The 23,734-nt window shown below is 38.4% G+C and overlaps 1 protein-coding gene across 1 annotated transcript in view; it reads right to left on the bottom strand.

The window, feature by feature from the left end:
• The window catches only part of nt5dc2 (5'-nucleotidase domain containing 2), a 26,470-nt gene extending 2,845 nt beyond the window's left edge, over positions 1-23,625 (bottom strand). Inside the window, exons 1-6 of the mRNA XM_087782525.1 lie at positions 23,377-23,625; positions 13,986-14,170; positions 13,817-13,891; positions 13,623-13,678; positions 9,400-9,493; positions 8,708-8,836 (exon numbers count right to left, since the gene is read on the bottom strand). Of these exons, the coding sequence (XP_087638651.1) occupies positions 8,708-8,836; positions 9,400-9,493; positions 13,623-13,678; positions 13,817-13,891; positions 13,986-14,170; positions 23,377-23,605 (768 nt within the window). The 5' untranslated portion in view covers positions 23,606-23,625. The remainder of the gene's footprint in view (positions 1-8,707; positions 8,837-9,399; positions 9,494-13,622; positions 13,679-13,816; positions 13,892-13,985; positions 14,171-23,376) is intronic.
• Positions 23,626-23,734: the final 109 nt, after the last annotated feature.

The raw sequence follows: 23,734 nt of genomic DNA, 5'->3' as shown, positions 1-23,734 counted from the left end.
AGTGACACAACACACACACTGATGATACAATAGAGTCACACACACACACACTGATGATACAGTAGAGTAAGTAAGTAAGTAAGTAATATTTATTTATATAGCGCTTTTCGAGACCAGGGTCACAAAGCGCTTTAACAATCAAAACAATACTCAAAACAGTACATACTTCAAAGATCAAGATAATACTGAGAACAACACAGGAGTTCGAGAAATTCAAGGAAAAGCCTGAACAAATAGAAACGTCTTAAGATGTTTCTTAAAGGAGTCAGTAGATCATCAAACACAGATGTTTCTTAAAGGAGTCAGTAGATCATCAAACACAGATGTTTCTTGAAGGAGTCAGTAGATCATCAAACACAGATGTTTCTTAAAGGAGTCAGTAGATCATCAAACACAGATGTTTCTTAAAGGAGTCAGTAGATCATCAAACACACATGTTTCTTGAAGGAGTCAGTAGATCGTCAAACACAGATGTTTCTTGAAGGAGTCAGTAGATCATCAAACACACATGTTTCTTGAAGGAGTCAGTAGATCATCAAACACAGATGTTTCTTAAAGGAGTCAGTAGATCATCAAACACAGATGTTTCTTGAAGGAGTCAGTAGATCATCAAACACAGATGTTTCTTAAAGGAGTCAGTAGATCATCAAACACAGATGTTTCTTGAAGGAGTCAGTAGATCATCAAACACAGATGTTTCTTGAAGGAGTCAGTAGATCATCAAACACAGATGTTTCTTAAAGGAGTCAGTAGATCATCAAACACAGATGTTTCTTAAAGGAGTCAGTAGATCATCAAACACAGATGTTTCTTGAAGGAGTCAGTAGATCGTCAAACACAGATGTTTCTTGAAGGAGTCAGTAGATCATCAAACACACATGTTTCTTGAAGGAGTCAGTAGATCGTCAAACACAGATGTTTCTTGAAGGAGTCAGTAGATCATCAAACACACATGTTTCTTGAAGGAGTCAGTAGATCATCAAACACAGATGTTTCTTAAAGGAGTCAGTAGATCATCAAACACAGATGTTTCTTGAAGGAGTCAGTAGATCATCAAACACAGATGTTTCTTAAAGGAGTCAGTAGATCATCAAACACAGATGTTTCTTGAAGGAGTCAGTAGATCATCAAACACAGATGTTTCTTGAAGGAGTCAGTAGATCATCAAACACAGATGTTTCTTAAAGGAGTCAGTAGATCATCAAACACAGATGTTTCTTAAAGGAGTCAGTAGATCATCAAACACACATGTTTCTTGAAGGAGTCAGTAGATCGTCAAACACAGATGTTTCTTGAAGGAGTCAGTAGATCATCAAACACACATGTTTCTTGAAGGAGTCAGTAGATCATCAAACACAGATGTTTCTTAAAGGAGTCAGTAGATCATCAAACACAGATGTTTCTTGAAGGAGTCAGTAGATCATCAAACACACATGTTTCTTGAAGGAGTCAGTAGATCATCAAACACAGATGTTTCTTGAAGGAGTCAGTAGATCATCAAACACAGATGGTTCTTGAAGGAGTCAGTAGATCATCAAACACAGATGTTTCTTGAAGGAGTCAGTAGATCATCAAACACAGATGGTTCTTGAAGGAGTCAGTAGATCATCAAACACAGATGGTTCTTGAAGGAGTCAGTAGATCATCAAACACAGATGTTTCTTAAAGGAGTCAGTAGATCATCAAACACAGATGTTTCTTAAAGGAGTCAGTAGATCATCAAACACAGATGTTTCTTAAAGGAGTCAGTAGATCATCAAACACACATGTTTCTTGAAGGAGTCAGTAGATCATCAAACACACATGTTTCTTGAAGGAGTCAGTAGATCATCAAACACAGATGTTTCTTAAAGGAGTCAGTAGATCATCAAACACAGATGTTTCTTAAAGGAGTCAGTAGATCATCAAACACACATGTTTCTTAAAGGAGTCAGTAGATCATCAAACACAGATGTTTCTTGAAGGAGTCAGTAGATCATCAAACACATGTTTCTTGAAGGAGTCAGTAGATCATCAAACACAGATGGTTCTTGAAGGAGTCAGTAGATCATCAAACACAGATGGTTCTTAAAGGAGTCAGTAGATCATCAAACACACATGTTTCTTGAAGGAGTCAGTAGATCATCAAACACAGATGTTTCTTAAAGGAGTCAGTAGATCATCAAACACACATGTTTCTTGAAGGAGTCAGTAGATCATCAAACACAGATGTTTCTTGAAGGAGTCAGTAGATCATCAAACACAGATGGTTCTTGAAGGAGTCAGTAGATCATCAAACACAGATGTTTCTTAAAGGAGTCAGTAGATCATCAAACACACATGTTTCTTGAAGGAGTCAGTAGATCATCAAACACAGATGTTTCTTAAAGGAGTCAGTAGATCATCAAACACAGATGTTTCTTAAAGGAGTCAGTAGATCATCAAACACACATGTTTCTTGAAGGAGTCAGTAGATCATCAAACACAGATGTTTCTTGAAGGAGTCAGTAGATCATCAAACACAGATGTTTCTTAAAGGAGTCAGTAGATCATCAAACACACATGTTTCTTGAAGGAGTCAGTAGATCATCAAACACACATGTTTCTTGAAGGAGTCAGTAGATCATCAAACACAGATGTTTCTTAAAGGAGTCAGTAGATCATCAAACACAGATGTTTCTTAAAGGAGTCAGTAGATCATCAAACACACATGTTTCTTAAAGGAGTCAGTAGATCATCAAACACAGATGTTTCTTGAAGGAGTCAGTAGATCATCAAACACAGATGTTTCTTGAAGGAGTCAGTAGATCATCAAACACAGATGGTTCTTGAAGGAGTCAGTAGATCATCAAACACAGATGGTTCTTAAAGGAGTCAGTAGATCATCAAACACACATGTTTCTTGAAGGAGTCAGTAGATCATCAAACACAGATGTTTCTTAAAGGAGTCAGTAGATCATCAAACACACATGTTTCTTTAAGGAGTCAGTAGATCATCAAACACAGATGTTTCTTGAAGGAGTCAGTAGATCATCAAACACAGATGGTTCTTGAAGGAGTCAGTAGATCATCAAACACAGATGTTTCTTAAAGGAGTCAGTAGATCATCAAACACAGATGTTTCTTGAAGGAGTCAGTAGATCATCAAACACAGATGTTTCTTAAAGGAGTCAGTAGATCATCAAACACACATGTTTCTTGAAGGAGTCAGTAGATCATCAAACACAGATGGTTCTTGAAGGAGTCAGTAGATCATCAAACACAGATGTTTCTTAAAGGAGTCAGTAGATCATCAAACACAGATGTTTCTTAAAGGAGTCAGTAGATCATCAAACACACATGTTTCTTGAAGGAGTCAGTAGATCGTCAAACACAGATGTTTCTTGAAGGAGTCAGTAGATCATCAAACACACATGTTTCTTGAAGGAGTCAGTAGATCATCAAACACAGATGTTTCTTAAAGGAGTCAGTAGATCATCAAACACAGATGTTTCTTGAAGGAGTCAGTAGATCATCAAACACAGATGTTTCTTAAAGGAGTCAGTAGATCATCAAACACAGATGTTTCTTGAAGGAGTCAGTAGATCATCAAACACAGATGTTTCTTGAAGGAGTCAGTAGATCATCAAACACAGATGTTTCTTAAAGGAGTCAGTAGATCATCAAACACAGATGTTTCTTAAAGGAGTCAGTAGATCATCAAACACAGATGTTTCTTGAAGGAGTCAGTAGATCGTCAAACACAGATGTTTCTTGAAGGAGTCAGTAGATCATCAAACACACATGTTTCTTGAAGGAGTCAGTAGATCGTCAAACACAGATGTTTCTTGAAGGAGTCAGTAGATCATCAAACACACATGTTTCTTGAAGGAGTCAGTAGATCATCAAACACAGATGTTTCTTAAAGGAGTCAGTAGATCATCAAACACAGATGTTTCTTGAAGGAGTCAGTAGATCATCAAACACAGATGTTTCTTAAAGGAGTCAGTAGATCATCAAACACAGATGTTTCTTGAAGGAGTCAGTAGATCATCAAACACAGATGTTTCTTGAAGGAGTCAGTAGATCATCAAACACAGATGTTTCTTAAAGGAGTCAGTAGATCATCAAACACAGATGTTTCTTAAAGGAGTCAGTAGATCATCAAACACACATGTTTCTTGAAGGAGTCAGTAGATCGTCAAACACAGATGTTTCTTGAAGGAGTCAGTAGATCATCAAACACACATGTTTCTTGAAGGAGTCAGTAGATCATCAAACACAGATGTTTCTTAAAGGAGTCAGTAGATCATCAAACACAGATGTTTCTTGAAGGAGTCAGTAGATCATCAAACACACATGTTTCTTGAAGGAGTCAGTAGATCATCAAACACAGATGTTTCTTGAAGGAGTCAGTAGATCATCAAACACAGATGGTTCTTGAAGGAGTCAGTAGATCATCAAACACAGATGTTTCTTGAAGGAGTCAGTAGATCATCAAACACAGATGGTTCTTGAAGGAGTCAGTAGATCATCAAACACAGATGGTTCTTGAAGGAGTCAGTAGATCATCAAACACAGATGTTTCTTAAAGGAGTCAGTAGATCATCAAACACAGATGTTTCTTAAAGGAGTCAGTAGATCATCAAACACAGATGTTTCTTAAAGGAGTCAGTAGATCATCAAACACACATGTTTCTTGAAGGAGTCAGTAGATCATCAAACACACATGTTTCTTGAAGGAGTCAGTAGATCATCAAACACAGATGTTTCTTAAAGGAGTCAGTAGATCATCAAACACAGATGTTTCTTAAAGGAGTCAGTAGATCATCAAACACACATGTTTCTTAAAGGAGTCAGTAGATCATCAAACACAGATGTTTCTTGAAGGAGTCAGTAGATCATCAAACACATGTTTCTTGAAGGAGTCAGTAGATCATCAAACACAGATGTTTCTTGAAGGAGTCAGTAGATCATCAAACACAGATGTTTCTTGAAGGAGTCAGTAGATCATCAAACACAGATGGTTCTTGAAGGAGTCAGTAGATCATCAAACACAGATGGTTCTTAAAGGAGTCAGTAGATCATCAAACACACATGTTTCTTGAAGGAGTCAGTAGATCATCAAACACAGATGTTTCTTAAAGGAGTCAGTAGATCATCAAACACACATGTTTCTTGAAGGAGTCAGTAGATCATCAAACACAGATGTTTCTTGAAGGAGTCAGTAGATCATCAAACACAGATGGTTCTTGAAGGAGTCAGTAGATCATCAAACACAGATGTTTCTTAAAGGAGTCAGTAGATCATCAAACACACATGTTTCTTGAAGGAGTCAGTAGATCATCAAACACAGATGTTTCTTAAAGGAGTCAGTAGATCATCAAACACAGATGTTTCTTAAAGGAGTCAGTAGATCATCAAACACACATGTTTCTTGAAGGAGTCAGTAGATCATCAAACACAGATGTTTCTTGAAGGAGTCAGTAGATCATCAAACACAGATGTTTCTTAAAGGAGTCAGTAGATCATCAAACACACATGTTTCTTGAAGGAGTCAGTAGATCATCAAACACACATGTTTCTTGAAGGAGTCAGTAGATCATCAAACACAGATGTTTCTTAAAGGAGTCAGTAGATCATCAAACACAGATGTTTCTTAAAGGAGTCAGTAGATCATCAAACACACATGTTTCTTAAAGGAGTCAGTAGATCATCAAACACAGATGTTTCTTGAAGGAGTCAGTAGATCATCAAACACAGATGTTTCTTGAAGGAGTCAGTAGATCATCAAACACAGATGGTTCTTGAAGGAGTCAGTAGATCATCAAACACAGATGGTTCTTAAAGGAGTCAGTAGATCATCAAACACACATGTTTCTTGAAGGAGTCAGTAGATCATCAAACACAGATGTTTCTTAAAGGAGTCAGTAGATCATCAAACACACATGTTTCTTTAAGGAGTCAGTAGATCATCAAACACAGATGTTTCTTGAAGGAGTCAGTAGATCATCAAACACAGATGGTTCTTGAAGGAGTCAGTAGATCATCAAACACAGATGTTTCTTAAAGGAGTCAGTAGATCATCAAACACAGATGTTTCTTGAAGGAGTCAGTAGATCATCAAACACAGATGTTTCTTAAAGGAGTCAGTAGATCATCAAACACACATGTTTCTTGAAGGAGTCAGTAGATCATCAAACACAGATGGTTCTTGAAGGAGTCAGTAGATCATCAAACACAGATGTTTCTTAAAGGAGTCAGTAGATCATCAAACACACATGTTTCTTGAAGGAGTCAGTAGATCATCAAACACAGATGTTTCTTGAAGGAGTCAGTAGATCATCAAACACAGATGTTTCTTAAAGGAGTCAGTAGATCATCAAACACAGATGTTTCTTGAAGGAGTCAGTAGATCATCAAACACAGATGTTTCTTAAAGGAGTCAGTAGATCATCAAACACAGATGTTTCTTGAAGGAGTCAGTAGATCATCAAACACAGATGTTTCTTAAAGGAGTCAGTAGACTCCATCAAGCGCAAAGGGAGAGAAGATTGTTCCAAAGCTTAGGAGCAACAGCCTGAAAAGACACAACACACACACTGATGATACAATAGAGTCACACACACACTGATGATACAGTAGAGTCACACAACACACACACTGATGATACAATAGAGTCACACAACACACACACTGATGATACAATAGAGTCACACACACACTGATGATACAGTCGAGTCACACAACACACACACTGATGATACAGTAGAGTCACACAACACACACACTGATGATACAATAGAGTCACACACACACTGATGATACAGTCGAGTCACACAACACACACACTGATGATACAGTAGAGTCACACAACACACACACTGATGATACAATAGAGTGACACAACACACACACTGATGATACAATAGAGTCACACAACACACACTGATGATACAGTAGAGTGACACAACACACACACTGATGATACAATACAGTCACACAACACACACACTGATGATACAGTAGAGTGACACAACACACACACTGATGATACAGTAGAGTCACACAACAAACACACTGATGATACAATAGAGTCACACAACACACACACTGATGATACAATAGAGTCACACACACACTGATGATACAATAGAGTCACACACACACTGATGATACAATAGTCACACAACACACACACTGATGATACAATAGAGTCACACATCACACACACTGATGATACAATAGAGTCACACAACACACACACTGATGATACAATAGAGTCACACATCACAACAACACACACTGATGATACAATAGAGTCACACATCACAACAACACACACTGATGATACAATAGTCACACATCACAACAACACACACACTGATGATACAATAGACTCACACATCACAACAACAACACACACACTGATGATACAATAGAGCCACACATTACAACAACACACACACACTGATGATACAATAGAGTCACACATCACAACAACACACACACACTGATGATACAATAGAGTCACACATCACAACAACAACAACACACACACTGATGATACAATAGTCACACATCACAACACACACACACTGATGATACAATAGAGTCACACATCACAACACACACACTGATGATACAATAGAGTCACACATAACAACAACACACACACACTGATGATACAATAGAGTCACACATCACAACACACACACACACACTGATGATACAATAAGAGTCACACATCACAACAACACACACACACTGATGATACAATAGACTCACACATCACAACACACATACTGATGATACAATAGAGTCACACATCACAACACACACACACTGATAACACAATAGCGTCACGCATCACAACAACACACACTGATGATACAATAGAGTCACACATCACAACAAAACACTCACACTGATGATACAATAGAGTCACACATCACAACAACAACACACACACTGATGATACAATAGAGTCACACATTACAACAACACACACACTGATGATACAATAGAGTCACACATCACAACAACAACAACACACACACTGATGATACAATAGAGTCACACATCACAACAACACACACACACTGATGATACAATAGAGTCACACATCACAACAACACACACACACTGATAATACAAGAGTCACACATCACAACACACACATACACACACTGATGATACAATAGAGTCACACATCACAACAACACACACACACACACACTGATGATACAGTAGAGTCACACATCACAACACACACACTGATGATACAATAGAGTCACACATCACAACACACACACACACATACAGATGATACAATAGAGTCACACAAGACACACACACACATGTTATAAACATGTTACATACATGGTATAAATTACATACATGTTACACACATGTTATATACATGTTATAAGTTACATACATGTTATAAACATGTTACATACATGTTATAAACATGTTACATACATGTTATATACATGTTACATACATGTTATATACATGTTATAAGTTACATACATGTTATAAACATGTTACATACATGTTATAAACATGTTACATACATGTTATAAACATGTTACATACATGTTATATACATGTTACATACATGTTATAAGTTACATACATGTTATAAACATGTTACATACATGTTATAAACATGTTACATACATGTTATAAGTTACATACATGTTATAAACATGTTATAAACATGTTACATGTCGTAGACACTCACAGACACGTCCTTGAACAGGTGAACTGGATCATAGTCGATGTCGTTGCTGATGAAGAAGTCGTTGGCCACAGACAACAGTGTCATCTCAGGGATGGAGAAAATGTCCATGAACTGCTTCATCTTCGGTCCCTGAGAAGAAAAGAACGTCTTGATTCTGAGGTTGTTGGTTCGATTCTAAAGAAAGTTCTGACGAGTGACTCCATTTATTTGAAGTTGATCTTCATTCACTTTCAGAATTCATGCTTGAAGAACGTTGTTAGTAACATTAGGCTCTTTGATATCAAATATATATATATTTAATATGTAAAATATATGTTATGAATAAATACATGTTTTAACTAAATATATTATAAATAATTATAGGTTATAACTAAATATATTATAAATAATTATAGGTTATAAATAAATATATGTTATAACTAAATATATTATAAATAATTATAGATTATAAATAAATATATGTTATAACTAAATATATTATAAATAATTATAGGTTATAACTAAATATATTATAAATAATTATAGGTTATGACTAAATATATTATAAATAATTATAGGTTATAAATAAATATATTATAAATAATTATAGGTTATAAATAAATATATGTTACAACTAAATATATTATAAATAATTATAGGTTATAAATAAATATATGTCATTACTAAATATATTATGGGTTATAAATAAATACCTTCCCATAGAAGCCACTGTCCTGCTCCAGAGGGACGTGATATGTTCCACCATAGAGTCTCAGAACCTGGTCGTCAGGCAGAGGATTCAAGCCCCTGGAACACAAGAATAATGTGTGTCTTGTTTGTAATTCCTTACATTGCTGGAGGATGAGAAAAACTAAAGAGCATCTTTAGCAAACACCAGTTCACTTCTATGAACACCATAAGACTCTGAGAACAAAACACCAGGACCTGAAACATCCTTCTTAAGATCAACACAGGAGACACGTCTTCAGGACTCGGCTCTTCATCTGAACCTTAAGGACACAGGTGTTGACGACCCTCACCGGGTGTGAATGATGAAGAAGATGTTGACGATGATGAAGATTAAGAAGACTAGATGAAGATGAAGAGGATTTTTCACCACATGAGAAAAAAAATGTTTAATCTAAATCTAACAAAAGACAAGAGGAGACACAAGAGTTCCGTCAGTGAGTCAAAATGTGGATTATTGTATAAAACCCTGATGATAATGGAAGAAGAGACGGAAGAAGAGACGAAAGAAGAGACGGAAGAAGAGACGAAAGAAGAGACAAAAGAGATGAAAAACAAACTCAAAGAAGGGAAGAAACCTCTTCAAGACTTGATGCTTCAAACCTGAGGAAACAGTCGCACGAGCAGGAAACTCAACAAAGATTGTGACTAAAATCCTTCAAGTTACGCGAGAGCCTGAAGACTGAGCTGATCTGTGGAGATCCAAGTGCTTCCTCTGAGCCAGAGTCTGGAACCTGATCCACCTCCAGAAGATTCAAGACTGCACTGTTTAAACAAGGATCGTTGGATGAGAACCTGACCAAGAAAAACATCTCAGCACCTGAACATATGATGATCTGAAGGATGAGATGATTCAAGATCAACATGTGACCCGGATCATCACTTCTAGCATAACAAGCCTGAGATGTTACGACACTGAAGAACATCTTAATTCACTTCCACAGCAGAGACGAAAACCTCCTCAACGAGCCTTCAGTGTCAAACATCAAAGATTGTTAACATATAATCTTCACAGGAAAAACTAATTGTGGACGAATCATCAACAACACCTTCAAGAATGAGAATTTACAAAGTAAGTCTTGACAGAGAATCTTATTTGAAGGTCAGACCAGGACACAAAGTACTTTACAATCATATCAGTCCCAGGAGTTCAACTATGGAAGGAACCAGAAAATGAAGAACATTCAGCAACACTTCATGTCTTCAATAAAAAGTTTAAAACTGTACAAAACGACACTTGATGGTTAATGAAGTAAGAGAAGCTCAGCAGACACACAGTGAGATGAGTCGAGCCTGAGGAACCTGAGACAGTTTGTACGCAACAGGATGTGTTTCATGAAAGTCGAGGTGAACGAGTCGAGTAGAGTCCTGTCGATCCACACACTAGAGTCCTGTCAATCCACACACTAGAGTCCTGTCGATCCACACACTAGAGTCCTGTCGATCCACACACTAGAGTCCTGTCAATCCACACACTAGAGTCCTTTCAATCCACACACTAGAGTCCTGTCAATCCACACACTAGAGTCCTGTCGATCCACACACTAGAGTCCTGTCAATCCACACACTAGAGTCCTGTCGATCCACACACTAGAGTCCTGTCGATCCACACACTAGAGTCCTGTCAATCCACACACTAGAGTCCTGTCGATCCACACACTAGAGTCCTGTCAATCCACACACTAGAGTCCTGTCGATCCACACACTAGAGTCCTGTCGATCCACACACTAGAGTCCTGTCGATCCACACACTAGAGTCCTGTCAATCCACACACTAGAGTCCTGTCGATCCACACACTAGAGTCCTGTCAATCCACACACTAGAGTCCTGTCGATCCACACACTAGAGTCCTGTCAATCCACACACTAGAGTCCTGTCGATCCACACACTAGAGTCCTGTCGATCCACACACTAGAGTCCTGTCGATCCACACACTAGAGTCCTGTCAATCCACACACTAGAGTCCTGTCAATCCACACACTAGAGTCCTGTCGATCCACACACTAGAGTCCTGTCAATCCACACACTAGAGTCCTGTCGATCCACACACTAGAGTCCTGTCAATCCACACACTAGAGTCCTGTCGATCCACACACTAGAGTCCTGTCGATCCACACACTAGAGTCCTGTCAATCCACACACTAGAGTCCTGTCGATCCATACACTAGAGTCCTGTCAATCCACACACTAGAGTCCTGTCGATCCACACACTAGAGTCCTGTAGATCCACACACTAGAGTCCTGTAGATCCACACACTAGAGTCCTGTAGATCCACAACAACAATCTACTGGTTCATGAGTTACTTAGACGGTGACTTCATAAGCTACTGTTGTAACATGTTATGTTAAAGTCCCGTCTCGATGACGGGGGCGGGACTCGATGACGGGGGCGGGACTAGATGACGGGGGCGGGACTACATGACGGGGGCGGGACTAGATGACGGGGGCGGGACTAGATGACGGGGGCGGGACTAGATGACGGGGGCGGGACTAGATGACAGGGCGGGACTAGATGACAGGGCGGGACTACATGACGGGGAGGGACTACATGACGGGGGCGGGACTAGATGACGGGGAGGGACTAGATGACGGGGGCGGGACTAGATGACGGGGGCGGGACTAGATGACAGGGCGGGACTAGATGACGGGGCGGGACTAGATGACGGGGAGGGACAAGATGACAGGGCGGGACTAGATGACGGGGAGGGACTAGATGACAGGGCGGGACTAGATGACAGGGCGGGACTAGATGACAGGGCGGGAATAGATGACAGGGCGGGAATAGATGACAGGGCGGGAATAGATGACAGGGCGGGACTAGATGACGGGGGCGGGACTAGATGACGGGGCGGGACTAGATGACGGGGAGGGACTAGATGACAGGGCGGGACTAGATGACGGGGAGGGACTAGATGACAGGGAGGGACTAGATGACAGGGCGGGACTAGATGACAGGGCGGGACTAGATGACAGGGCGGGACTAGATGACAGGGCGGGACTAGATGACAGGGCGGGACTAGATGACAGGGCGGGACTAGATGACAGGGAGGGACTAGATGACAGGGCGGGACTAGATGACAGGGAGGGACTAGATGACGGGGAGGGACTAGATGACGGGGCGGGACTAGATGACAGGGCGGGACTAGATGACGGGGAGGGACTAGATGACGGGGGCGGGACTAGATGACAGGGCGGGACTAGATGACAGGGCGGGACTAGATGACGGGGAGGGACTACATGACGGGGAGGGACTACATGACGGGGGCGGGACTAGATGACGGGGAGGGACTAGATGACGGGGAGGGACTAGATGACGGGGGCGGGAATAGATGACGGGGGCGGGAATAGATGACAGGGCGGGACTAGATGACAGGGCGGGACTAGATGACAGGGCGGGACTAGATGACAGGGCAGGACGAGATGACAGGGCGGGACTAGATGACGGGGAGGGACAAGATGACAGGGCGGGACTAGATGACGGGGAGGGACTAGATGACAGGGCGGGACTAGATGACAGGGCGGGAATAGATGACAGGGCGGGAATAGATGACAGGGCGGGACTAGATGACGGGGGCGGGACTAGATGACGGGGCGGGACTAGATGACGGGGAGGGACTAGATGACAGGGCGGGACTAGATGACAGGGCGGGACTAGATGACAGGGAGGGACTAGATGACAGGGAGGGACTAGATGACAGGGCGGGACTAGATGACAGGGAGGGACTAGATGACAAGGCGGGACTAGATGACAGGGCGGGACTAGATGACGGGGAGGGACTAGATGACAGGGAGGGACTAGATGACAGGGAGGGACTAGATGACGGGGAGGGACTAGATGACAGGGAGGGACTAGATGACAGGGCGGGACTAGATGACGGGGGCGGGACTAGATGACGGGGCGGGACTAGATGACAGGGCGGGACTAGATGACGGGGAGGGACTAGATGACGGGGCGGGACTAGATGACAGGGCGGGACTAGATGACGGGGAGGGACTATATGACAGGGAGGGACTAGATGACAGGGCGGGACTAGATGACAGGGCGGGACTAGATGACGGGGAGGGACTACATGACAGGGCGGGACTAGATAAGATTCTGACAGATAAACTGTTAAGACAGAAATAAACATAAATAATTATATCGTGATGATGAAGATGAAGACATCAGAGTTGGGGTCAAGGTCGTACCTGTAAACACTTCCTGGTTGAATGTAATGGAAGGCGTCGATCTTCATGAGAAGTCCCTGGAAAAGGATATAAAATGATGGAAAATTGTTTAAATAATATAAACTTGTGAAAGATAAATTATATACAATTATTCAAACGATGAAGAATAAAATAACATTAAACGTAACATAAACACGTAAAGATGGAAACATGACCTTGTGAATGTCGTAGTGAAGTCCTCGCACAGCAAAGTTGGGAATATAGTCGTACCTGAGGATCCCTTCAGGATACTGAGGGACAAACACATGTTTAGATGATGTCATCAAACAGTGACGTGATGGAGGAGCTGAAGGTCATTCATTCATCTTCATGAACGTGACGCACCTTGAAGTGCTGGACGAGGAACTCTCGCGCCGCCTCGTAGATCTTGGCGTTGAGGGCGGAGGAGTAGAGCGCCAGAGTGTAGTCGTAGTCGAAGCCGTAGATGTCCACCTCGGCCAGACTCACCTCGTTGTTGGCGTAGATGGTGGAAGAGCTGAGCGTCTTACAAGCTCCTGGTGGGATCAGATCTGAAGAACATGGTTTACTTCTAGAGATCACTTACTGAAGAATCATTGACTCTTTACATAATTATCTTATAAAACTTCTTCATGAGTGAAACATGTGCATCACGTGACGTCGTCAGCATCAACACGTTGAATCAAGTCTAGTCACGAAGGTGTCGACGAGGACGACTGCGTCTCCAGTAACAATAATCTATAACTTTAGGTTTTTATTCATCATTTTTAGTATCATTTTTTAATGGATACTTGTGAACATGGAGAGAATCGTCTTGTTCACTCTAGAGAGGATCTGCTGTCACTGAAGTCAATGACTGGAGATCGTCACAAGATCCCCATCGAACTTCAGCGCCGCTATCGTGGCTGTAGAGCAGGCAAGAGGCTAAAGGCTAAGCTAACGGACAATCAGAGACGTCACAGACCATCGATCCCCACGATCACGATGGAACAAGATCAACTGTCAACAACAAGATCTACAGAGAGATGTTGATCTTCACAGAGACGTTCACTGACTCCAGACGCTCTCGTGGACCTTCAGCACCGTCAGAGCGACAGAGACACACATGCTTGAGGAGGTTTCATCATGTACGTGAAGAAACGCTGGTGTAGACGTTACTGTGAAGAAAGTCTTGTGTGTCAGGACTTAGAGCTGTTGATTGTCAGCATGCGCCCATACTATCTACCATGTGAGTTCAGTCACATGATCATGCGACTACATTCCTCCGAGCGCTGCGGCGCCATCTGCCTGTGAGAAGATCCACACAATGACAGCTTTAGAATCAACATCCTGACGTTCATCATCATCTCTGGAGACTTTAATCAACCTGGACTCTACTCTGACTACTCTACTCTGACTACTCTACTCTGACTACTCTCCACCAGGAACAACATTTGACCTTCTTTATTCCACCTTGAAGGACGCGTACAGAGTCAAACCTCTTCCTCCACCTGGAAGGTCTGATCATAACCTGGTCCACCTTCAGTCACAGTTCACTCCTCTGGTGCAGAGACAGACTGTGACCACTAAGACTATCAGGAAGTGGACACCAGCTGTGAGGACGCCATCAGAGACTGCTTTGAAACAACAGACTGGGATGTGCTGCTGAGGTCTCATGAGGACATCGAGGTGAAGCTTGAGGGAGGGACACCTACAGGAGGAGGTGAAGCTTGAGGGAGGGACACCTACAGGAGGAGGTGAAGCTTGAGGGAGGGACACCTACAGGAGGAGGTGAAGCTTGAGGGAGGGACACCTACAGGAGGAGGTGAAGCTTGAGGGAGGGACACCTACAGGAGGAGGTGAAGCTTGAGGGAGGGACACCTACAGGAGGAGGTGAAGCTTGAGGGAGGGACACCTACAGGAGGAGGTGAAGCTTGAGGGAGGGACACCTACAGGAGGAGGTGAAGCTTGAGGGAGGGACACCTACAGGAGGAGGTGAAGCTTGAGGGAGGGACACCTACAGGAGGAGGAGAAGCTTGAGGGAGGGACACCTACAGGAGGAGGAGAAGCTTGAGGGAGGGACACCTACAGGAGGAGGTGAAGCTTGAGGGAGGGACACCTACAGGAGGAGGAGAAGCTTGAGGGAGGGACTCCTACAGGAGGAGGAGAAGCTTGAGGGAGGGACACCTACAGGAGGAGGATGGAGGAGGAGCTGAGTGAGGAACAAATAAGAGAGTCTGGATAATGTTAAAACCATCACTGGACACAAGACCAAGGCCTCTCTGACTGCAGTGGACACGGTGGAGACAAATGGTCTCAACAACTTTTTCAACAGGTTTGATCACCTCACCCTCACTGCAGCTTCAGGACCTGCCCCACCTTCTTGTGGCCCCTTAGTGCCTGCGTAGTAGTATATCATATAACCACGTGAACCCCTCAAAGACCAAGGAGCTATTCTTGGACTTTGGCAGGTCCAGGACAAAGCCACGTCCAGTGTCCATCAGAGGTGACGAGGTGTTGACAACTACAAGGACCTCGGTGTGTGTCTGGACCTGGTCCTGCAACACAGACCATGTGTCTAAGAAAGTTCAGAGTAGAACCTTCTGAGGAGGATCATTGAACATCTGCAGGTCCATGTTCTACCAGAGTGTGGTGGTCAGTGTTCTATGGTGTGTTGAGGATGTGTCCAGGAGGAGGTCAACAGGTCAACAGGTCAACAGGTTGATCAGGAGCTCTGTGATTGAAGCTGGACTCAGTGGTGACATCACTGGACAAACTACTGTCATCATGATCATCTCCCATGATGCAACATTGTCATCAGCGAACACATGGAGCATCAATGCTCCTCCCATGATGCAACACTGTCATCAGTGAACACATGGAGCACCAATGCTCCTCCCATGATGCAACACTGTCATCAGTGAACACATGGAGCATCAATGCTCCTCCCATGATGCAACACCGTCATCAGTGAACACATGGAGCACCAATGCTCCTCCCATGATGCAACACTGTCATCAGTGAACACATGGAGCATCAATGCTCCTCCCATGTTGCAACACTGTCATCAGTGAACACATGGAGCATCAATGCTCCTCCCATGATGCAACACCGTCATCAGTGAACACATGGAGCATCAATGCTCCTCCCATGATGCAACACTAATAGACTCAAGGACTCATTCATTCCTTGTGTTATTATTTTGTTTAATTGTGAGTTTAGAGGCAGAGGTGAAAGTATTATGATGTTATGTCTATGTTAATCTTTGTTCTTTTTCTTTGAACTATGTTCTTTATCTTAGACTTAGATCGTATCATCTTGTTCTTTTTTCTTTTTATAGAAACTTTGTTCTTGTTCTTGTTTTTGTTTATGATTTATCATCTGTATTGTTGTGTCTAATTGGAAAAACAGCTTAACAACAAGAACACAATTGAACATATTGTTGCATGTTTTGAAGGATTTGTTGTTTTCAACATTAAAACTGAAGTAACTTTATCTTGTTCTTGATGTTTTAAACATTAAAACTGAAGGAACTTTATCTTGTTCTTGATGTTTTAAACATTAAAACTGAAGGAACTTTATCTTGTTCTTGATGTTTTCAACATTAAAACTGAAGGAACTTTATCTTGTTCTTGATGTTTTCAACATTAAAACTGAAGGAACTTTATCTTGTTCTTGATGTTTTCAACATTAAAACTGAAGTAACTTTATCTTGTTCTTGATGTTTTCAACATTAAAACTGAAGTAACTTTATCTTGTTCTTGATGTTTTTCAACATTAAAACTGAAGTAACTTTATCTTGTTCTTGATGTTTTCAACATTAAAACTGAAGTAACTTTATCTTGTTCTTGATGTTTTCAACATTAAAACTGAAGTAACTTTATCTTGTTCTTGATGTTTTCAACATTAAAACTGATGGAACTTTATCTTGTTCTTGATGTTTTCAACATTAAAACTGAAGGAACTTTATCTTGTTCTTGATGTTTTCAACATTAAAACTGAAGGAACTTTATCTTGTTCTTGATGTTTTCAACATTAAAACTGAAGTAACTTTATCTTGTTCTTGATGTTTTCAACATTAAAACTGAAGTAACTTTATCTTGTTCTTGATGTTTTCAACATTAAAACTGAAGGAACTTTATCTTGTTCTTGGTGTTTTCAACATTAAAACTGAAGGAACTTTATCTTGTTCTTGATGTTTTCAACATTAAAACTGATGGAACTTTATCTTGTTCTTGATGTTTTCAACATTAAAACTGAAGTAACTTTATCTTGTTCTTGATGTTTTCAACATTAAAACTGAAGGAACTTTATCTTGTTCTTGATGTTTTCAACATTAAAACTGAAGTAACTTTATCTTGTTCTTGATGTTTTCAACATTAAAACTGAAGTAACTTTATCTTGTTCTTGATGTTTTCAACATTAAAACTGAAGTAACTTTATCTTGTTCTTGATGTTTTCAACATTAAAACTGAAGGAACTTTATCTTGTTCTTGATGTTTTAAACATTAAAACTGAAGGAACTGTATCTTGTTCTTGATGTTTTCAACATTAAAACTGAAGGAACTTTATCTTGTTCTTGATGTTTTCAACATTAAAACTGATGGAACTTTATCTTGTTCTTGATGTTTTCAACATTAAAACTGAAGTAACTTTATCTTGTTCTTGATGTTTTCAACATTAAAACTGAAGGAACTTTATCTTGTTCTTGATGTTTTCAACATTAAAACTGAAGGAACTTTATCTTGTTCTTGATGTTTTCAACATTAAAACTGAAGGAACTTTATCTTGTTCTTGATGTTTTCAACATTAAAACTGAAGGAACTTTATCTTGTTCTTGATGTTTTCAACATTAAAACTGAAGGAACTTTATCTTGTTCTTGATGTTTTCAACATTAAAACTGAAGGAACTTTATCTTGTTCTTGATGTTTTCAACATTAAAACTGAAGTAACTTTATCTTGTTCTTGATGTTTTCAACATTAAAACTGAAGGAACTTTATCTTGTTCTTGATGTTTTCAACATTAAAACTGAAGGAACTTTATCTTGTTCTTGATGTTTTCAACATTAAAACTGAAGGAACTTTATCTTGTTCTTGATGTTTTCAACATTAAAACTGAAGGAACTTTATCTTGTTCTTGATGTTTTCAACATTAAAACTGAAGGAACTTTATCTTGTTATTGATGTTTTCAACATTAAAACTGAAGTAACTTTATCTTGTTCTTGATGTTTTCAACATTAAAACTGAAGTAACTTTATCTTGTTCTTGATGTTTTCAACATTAAAACTGAAGTAACTTTATCTTGTTCTTGATGTTTTCAACATTAAAACTGAAGTAACTTTATCTTGTTCTTGATGTTTTCAACATTAAAACTGAAGGAACTTTATCTTGTTCTTGATGTTTTCAACATTAAAACTGAAGTAACTTTATCTTGTTCTTGATGTTTTCAACATTAAAACTGATGGAACTTTATCTTGTTCTTGATGTTTTCAACATTAAAACTGAAGTAACTTTATCTTGTTCTTGATGTTTTCAACATTAAAACTGAAGTAACTTTATCTTGTTCTTGATGTTTTCAACATTAAAACTGAAGGAACTTTATCTTGTTCTTGATGTTTTCAACATTAAAACTGAAGGAACTTTATCTTGTTCTTGATGTTTTCAACATTAAAACTGATGGAACTTTATCTTGTTCTTGATGTTTTCAACATTAAAACTGAAGTAACTTTATCTTGTTCTTGATGTTTTCAACATTAAAACTGAAGGAACTTTATCTTGTTCTTGATGTTTTCAACATTAAAACTGAAGGAACTTTATCTTGTTCTTGATGTTTTCAACATTAAAACTGAAGGAACTTTATCTTGTTCTTGATGTTTTCAACATTAAAACTGAAGGAACTTTATCTTGTTCTTGATGTTTTCAACATTAAAACTGAAGTAACTTTATCTTGTTCTTGATGTTTTCAACATTAAAACTGAAGGAACTTTATCTTGTTCTTGATGTTTTCAACATTAAAACTGAAGGAACTTTATCTTGTTCTTGATGTTTTCAACATTAAAACTGAAGGAACTTTATCTTGTTCTTGATGTTTTCAACATTAAAACTGAAGGAACTTTATCTTGTTCTTGATGTTTTCAACATTAAAACTGAAGGAACTTTATCTTGTTCTTGATGTTTTCAACATTAAAACTGAAGTAACTTTATCTTGTTCTTGATGTTTTCAACATTAAAACTGAAGTAACTTTATCTTGTTCTTGATGTTTTCAACATTAAAACTGAAGTAACTTTATCTTGTTCTTGATGTTTTCAACATTAAAACTGAAGTAACTTTATCTTGTTCTTGATGTTTTCATCATTAAAACTGAAGGAACTTTATCTTGTTCTTGATGTTTTCAACATTAAAACTGAAGTAACTTTATCTTGTTCTTGATGTTTTCAACATTAAAACTGATGGAACTTTATCTTGTTCTTGCTGTTTTCAACATTAAAACTGAAGTAACTTTATCTTGTTCTTGATGTTTTCAACATTAAAACTGAAGTAACTTTATCTTGTTCTTGATGTTTTCAACATTAAAACTGAAGGAACTTTATCTTGTTCTTGATGTTTTCAACATTAAAACTGAAGGAACTTTATCTTGTTCTTGATGTTTTCAACATTAAAACTGATGGAACTTTATCTTGTTCTTGATGTTTTCAACATTAAAACTGAAGTAACTTTATCTTGTTCTTGATGTTTTCAACATTAAAACTGAAGGAACTTTATCTTGTTCTTGATGTTTTCAACATTAAAACTGAAGTAACTTTATCTTGTTCTTGATGTTTTCAACATTAAAACTGAAGGAACTCTATCTTGTTCTTGATGTTTTCAACATTAAAACTGAAGTAACTTTATCTTGTTCTTGATGTTTTCAACATTAAAACTGAAGGAACTTTATCTTGTTCTTGATGTTTTCAACATTAAAACTGAAGTAACTTTATCTTGTTCTTGATGTTTTCAACATTAAAACTGAAGGAACTTTATCTTGTTCTTGATGTTTTCAACATTAAAACTGAAGGAACTTTATCTTGTTCTTGATGTTTTCAACATTAAAACTGAAGTAACTTTATCTTGTTCTTGATGTTTTCAACATTAAAACTGAAGGAACTTTATCTTGTTCTTGATGTTTTCAACATTAAAACTGAAGTAACTTTATCGTGTTCTTGATGTTTTCAACATTAAAACTGAAGGAACTTTATAGTGTTCTTGATGTTTTCAACATTAAAACTGAAGGAACTTTATCTTGTTCTTGATGTTTTCAACATTAAAACTGAAGGAACTTTATCTTGTTCTTGATGTTTTCAACATTAAAACTGAAGTAACTTTATCTTGTTCTTGATGTTTTCAACATTAAAACTGAAGTAACTTTATCTTGTTCTTGATGTTTTCAACATTAAAACTGAAGGAACTTTATCTTGTTCTTGATGTTTTCAACATTAAAACTGAAGGAACTTTATCTTGTTCTTGATGTTTTCAACATTAAAACTGATGGAACTTTATCTTGTTCTTGATGTTTTCAACATTAAAACTGAAGTAACTTTATCTTGTTCTTGATGTTTTCAACATTAAAACTGAAGGAACTTTATCTTGTTCTTGATGTTTTCAACATTAAAACTGAAGGAACTTTATCTTGTTCTTGATGTTTTCAACATTAAAACTGAAGGAACTTTATCTTGTTCTTGATGTTTTCAACATTAAAACTGAAGGAACTTTATCTTGTTCTTGATGTTTTCAACATTAAAACTGAAGTAACTTTATCTTGTTCTTGATGTTTTCAACATTAAAACTGAAGGAACTTTATCTTGTTCTTGATGTTTTCAACATTAAAACTGAAGGAACTTTATCTTGTTCTTGATGTTTTCAACATTAAAACTGAAGTAACTTTATCTTGTTCTTGATGTTTTCAACATTAAAACTGAAGTAACTTTATCTTGTTCTTGATGTTTTCAACATTAAAACTGAAGTAACTTTATCTTGTTCTTGATGTTTTCAACATTAAAACTGAAGTAACTTTATCTTGTTCTTGATGTTTTCAACATTAAAACTGAAGTAACTTTATCTTGTTCTTGATGTTTTCAACATTAAAACTGATGGAACTTTATCTTGTTCTTGCTGTTTTCAACATTAAAACTGAAGTAACTTTATCTTGTTCTTGATGTTTTCAACATTAAAACTGAAGTAACTTTATCTTGTTCTTGATGTTTTCAACATTAAAACTGAAGGAACTTTATCTTGTTCTTGATGTTTTCAACATTAAAACTGAAGGAACTTTATCTTGTTCTTGATGTTTTCAACATTAAAACTGATGGAACTTTATCTTGTTCTTGATGTTTTCAACATTAAAACTGAAGTAACTTTATCTTGTTCTTGATGTTTTCAACATTAAAACTGAAGGAACTTTATCTTGTTCTTGATGTTTTCAACATTAAAACTGAAGTAACTTTATCTTGTTCTTGATGTTTTCAACATTAAAACTGAAGGAACTCTATCTTGTTCTTGATGTTTTCAACATTAAAACTGAAGTAACTTTATCTTGTTCTTGATGTTTTCAACATTAAAACTGAAGGAACTTTATCTTGTTCTTGATGTTTTCAACATTAAAACTGAAGTAACTTTATCTTGTTCTTGATGTTTTCAACATTAAAACTGAAGGAACTTTATCTTGTTCTTGATGTTTTCAACATTAAAACTGAAGGAACTTTATCTTGTTCTTGATGTTTTCAACATTAAAACTGAAGTAACTTTATCTTGTTCTTGATGTTTTCAACATTAAAACTGAAGGAACTTTATCTTGTTCTTGATGTTTTCAACATTAAAACTGAAGTAACTTTATCGTGTTCTTGATGTTTTCAACATTAAAACTGAAGGAACTTTATCGTGTTCTTGATGTTTTCAACATTAAAACTGAAGGAACTTTATCTTGTTCTTGATGTTTTCAACATTAAAACTGAAGGAACTTTATCTTGTTCTTGATGTTTTCAACATTAAAACTGAAGGAACTTTATCTTGTTCTTGATGTTTTCAACATTAAAACTGAAGGAACTTTATCTTGTTCTTGATGTTTTCAACATTAAAACTGAAGGAACTTTATCTTGTTCTTGATGTTTTCAACATTAAAACTGAAGGAACTTTATCTTGTTCTTGATGTTTTCAACATTAAAACTGAAGTAACTTTATCTTGTTCTTGATGTTTTCAACATTAAAACTGAAGTAACTTTATCTTGTTCTTGATGTTTTCAACATTAAAACTGAAGTAACTTTATCTTGTTCTTGATGTTTTCAACATTAAAACTGAAGGAACTTTATCGTGTTCTTGATGTTTTCAACATTAAAACTGAAGGAACTTTATCTTGTTCTTGATGTTTTCAACATTAAAACTGAAGGAACTTTATCTTGTTCTTGATGTTTTCAACATTAAAACTGAAGGAACTTTATCTTGTTCTTGATGTTTTCAACATTAAAACTGAAGTAACTTTATCTTGTTCTTGATGTTTTCAACATTAAAACTGAAGGAACTTTATCTTGTTCTTGATGTTTTCAACATTAAAACTGAAGGAACTCTATCTTGTTCTTGATGTTTCTGTAACAATCCATAATCAATAAAGTTTATCGATCGTTGAAAGTTGTCGATGTTTGGATCAGACTTTGAACTACAAACATCAACACGACTAAGACAACAATGAAACGTAACTCGTTAAGAACTTGTGATCGTTAACTAGGACAACACAGAACTCGTTACCGTGAACCAGTCGCTTCATCTCGCTGTATCTGGACCATAAGTACGACTTGTGGTCCGGACCGGACGACGAACCGCGAGAAAGTCTCTCCGCCGCAGAACTTCTTCCAGTAGGTTCGCGGGACGAGTCCGATGACGTCACACACGAGCTGGACCGCGGGCTCGCACGAGCGGTTCTGGTCGCAGGACCAGAAGCTCGAGTCCACAAGACTCTTGCGGTTCCGAGAGACATTTTCTCTGCACGTCTGTCAACACGCGCGAGCTCTTATAGTGGGCGCGTGACCACGCCCTTTGTAGGAGGGGCTTGAGATTCGACAGCCAATCATCTGGTCTGGATCAGGTTCACTGGCAGCTGATTGGT

The sequence above is a fragment of the Callionymus lyra genome, unplaced genomic scaffold (genome assembly GCF_982586985.1).
Source record: "Callionymus lyra unplaced genomic scaffold, fCalLyr1.hap1.1 HAP1_SCAFFOLD_61, whole genome shotgun sequence".
NCBI lineage: Eukaryota > Metazoa > Chordata > Actinopteri > Syngnathiformes > Callionymidae > Callionymus > Callionymus lyra.
This window is presented reverse-complemented; position numbering and strand designations above follow the sequence as displayed.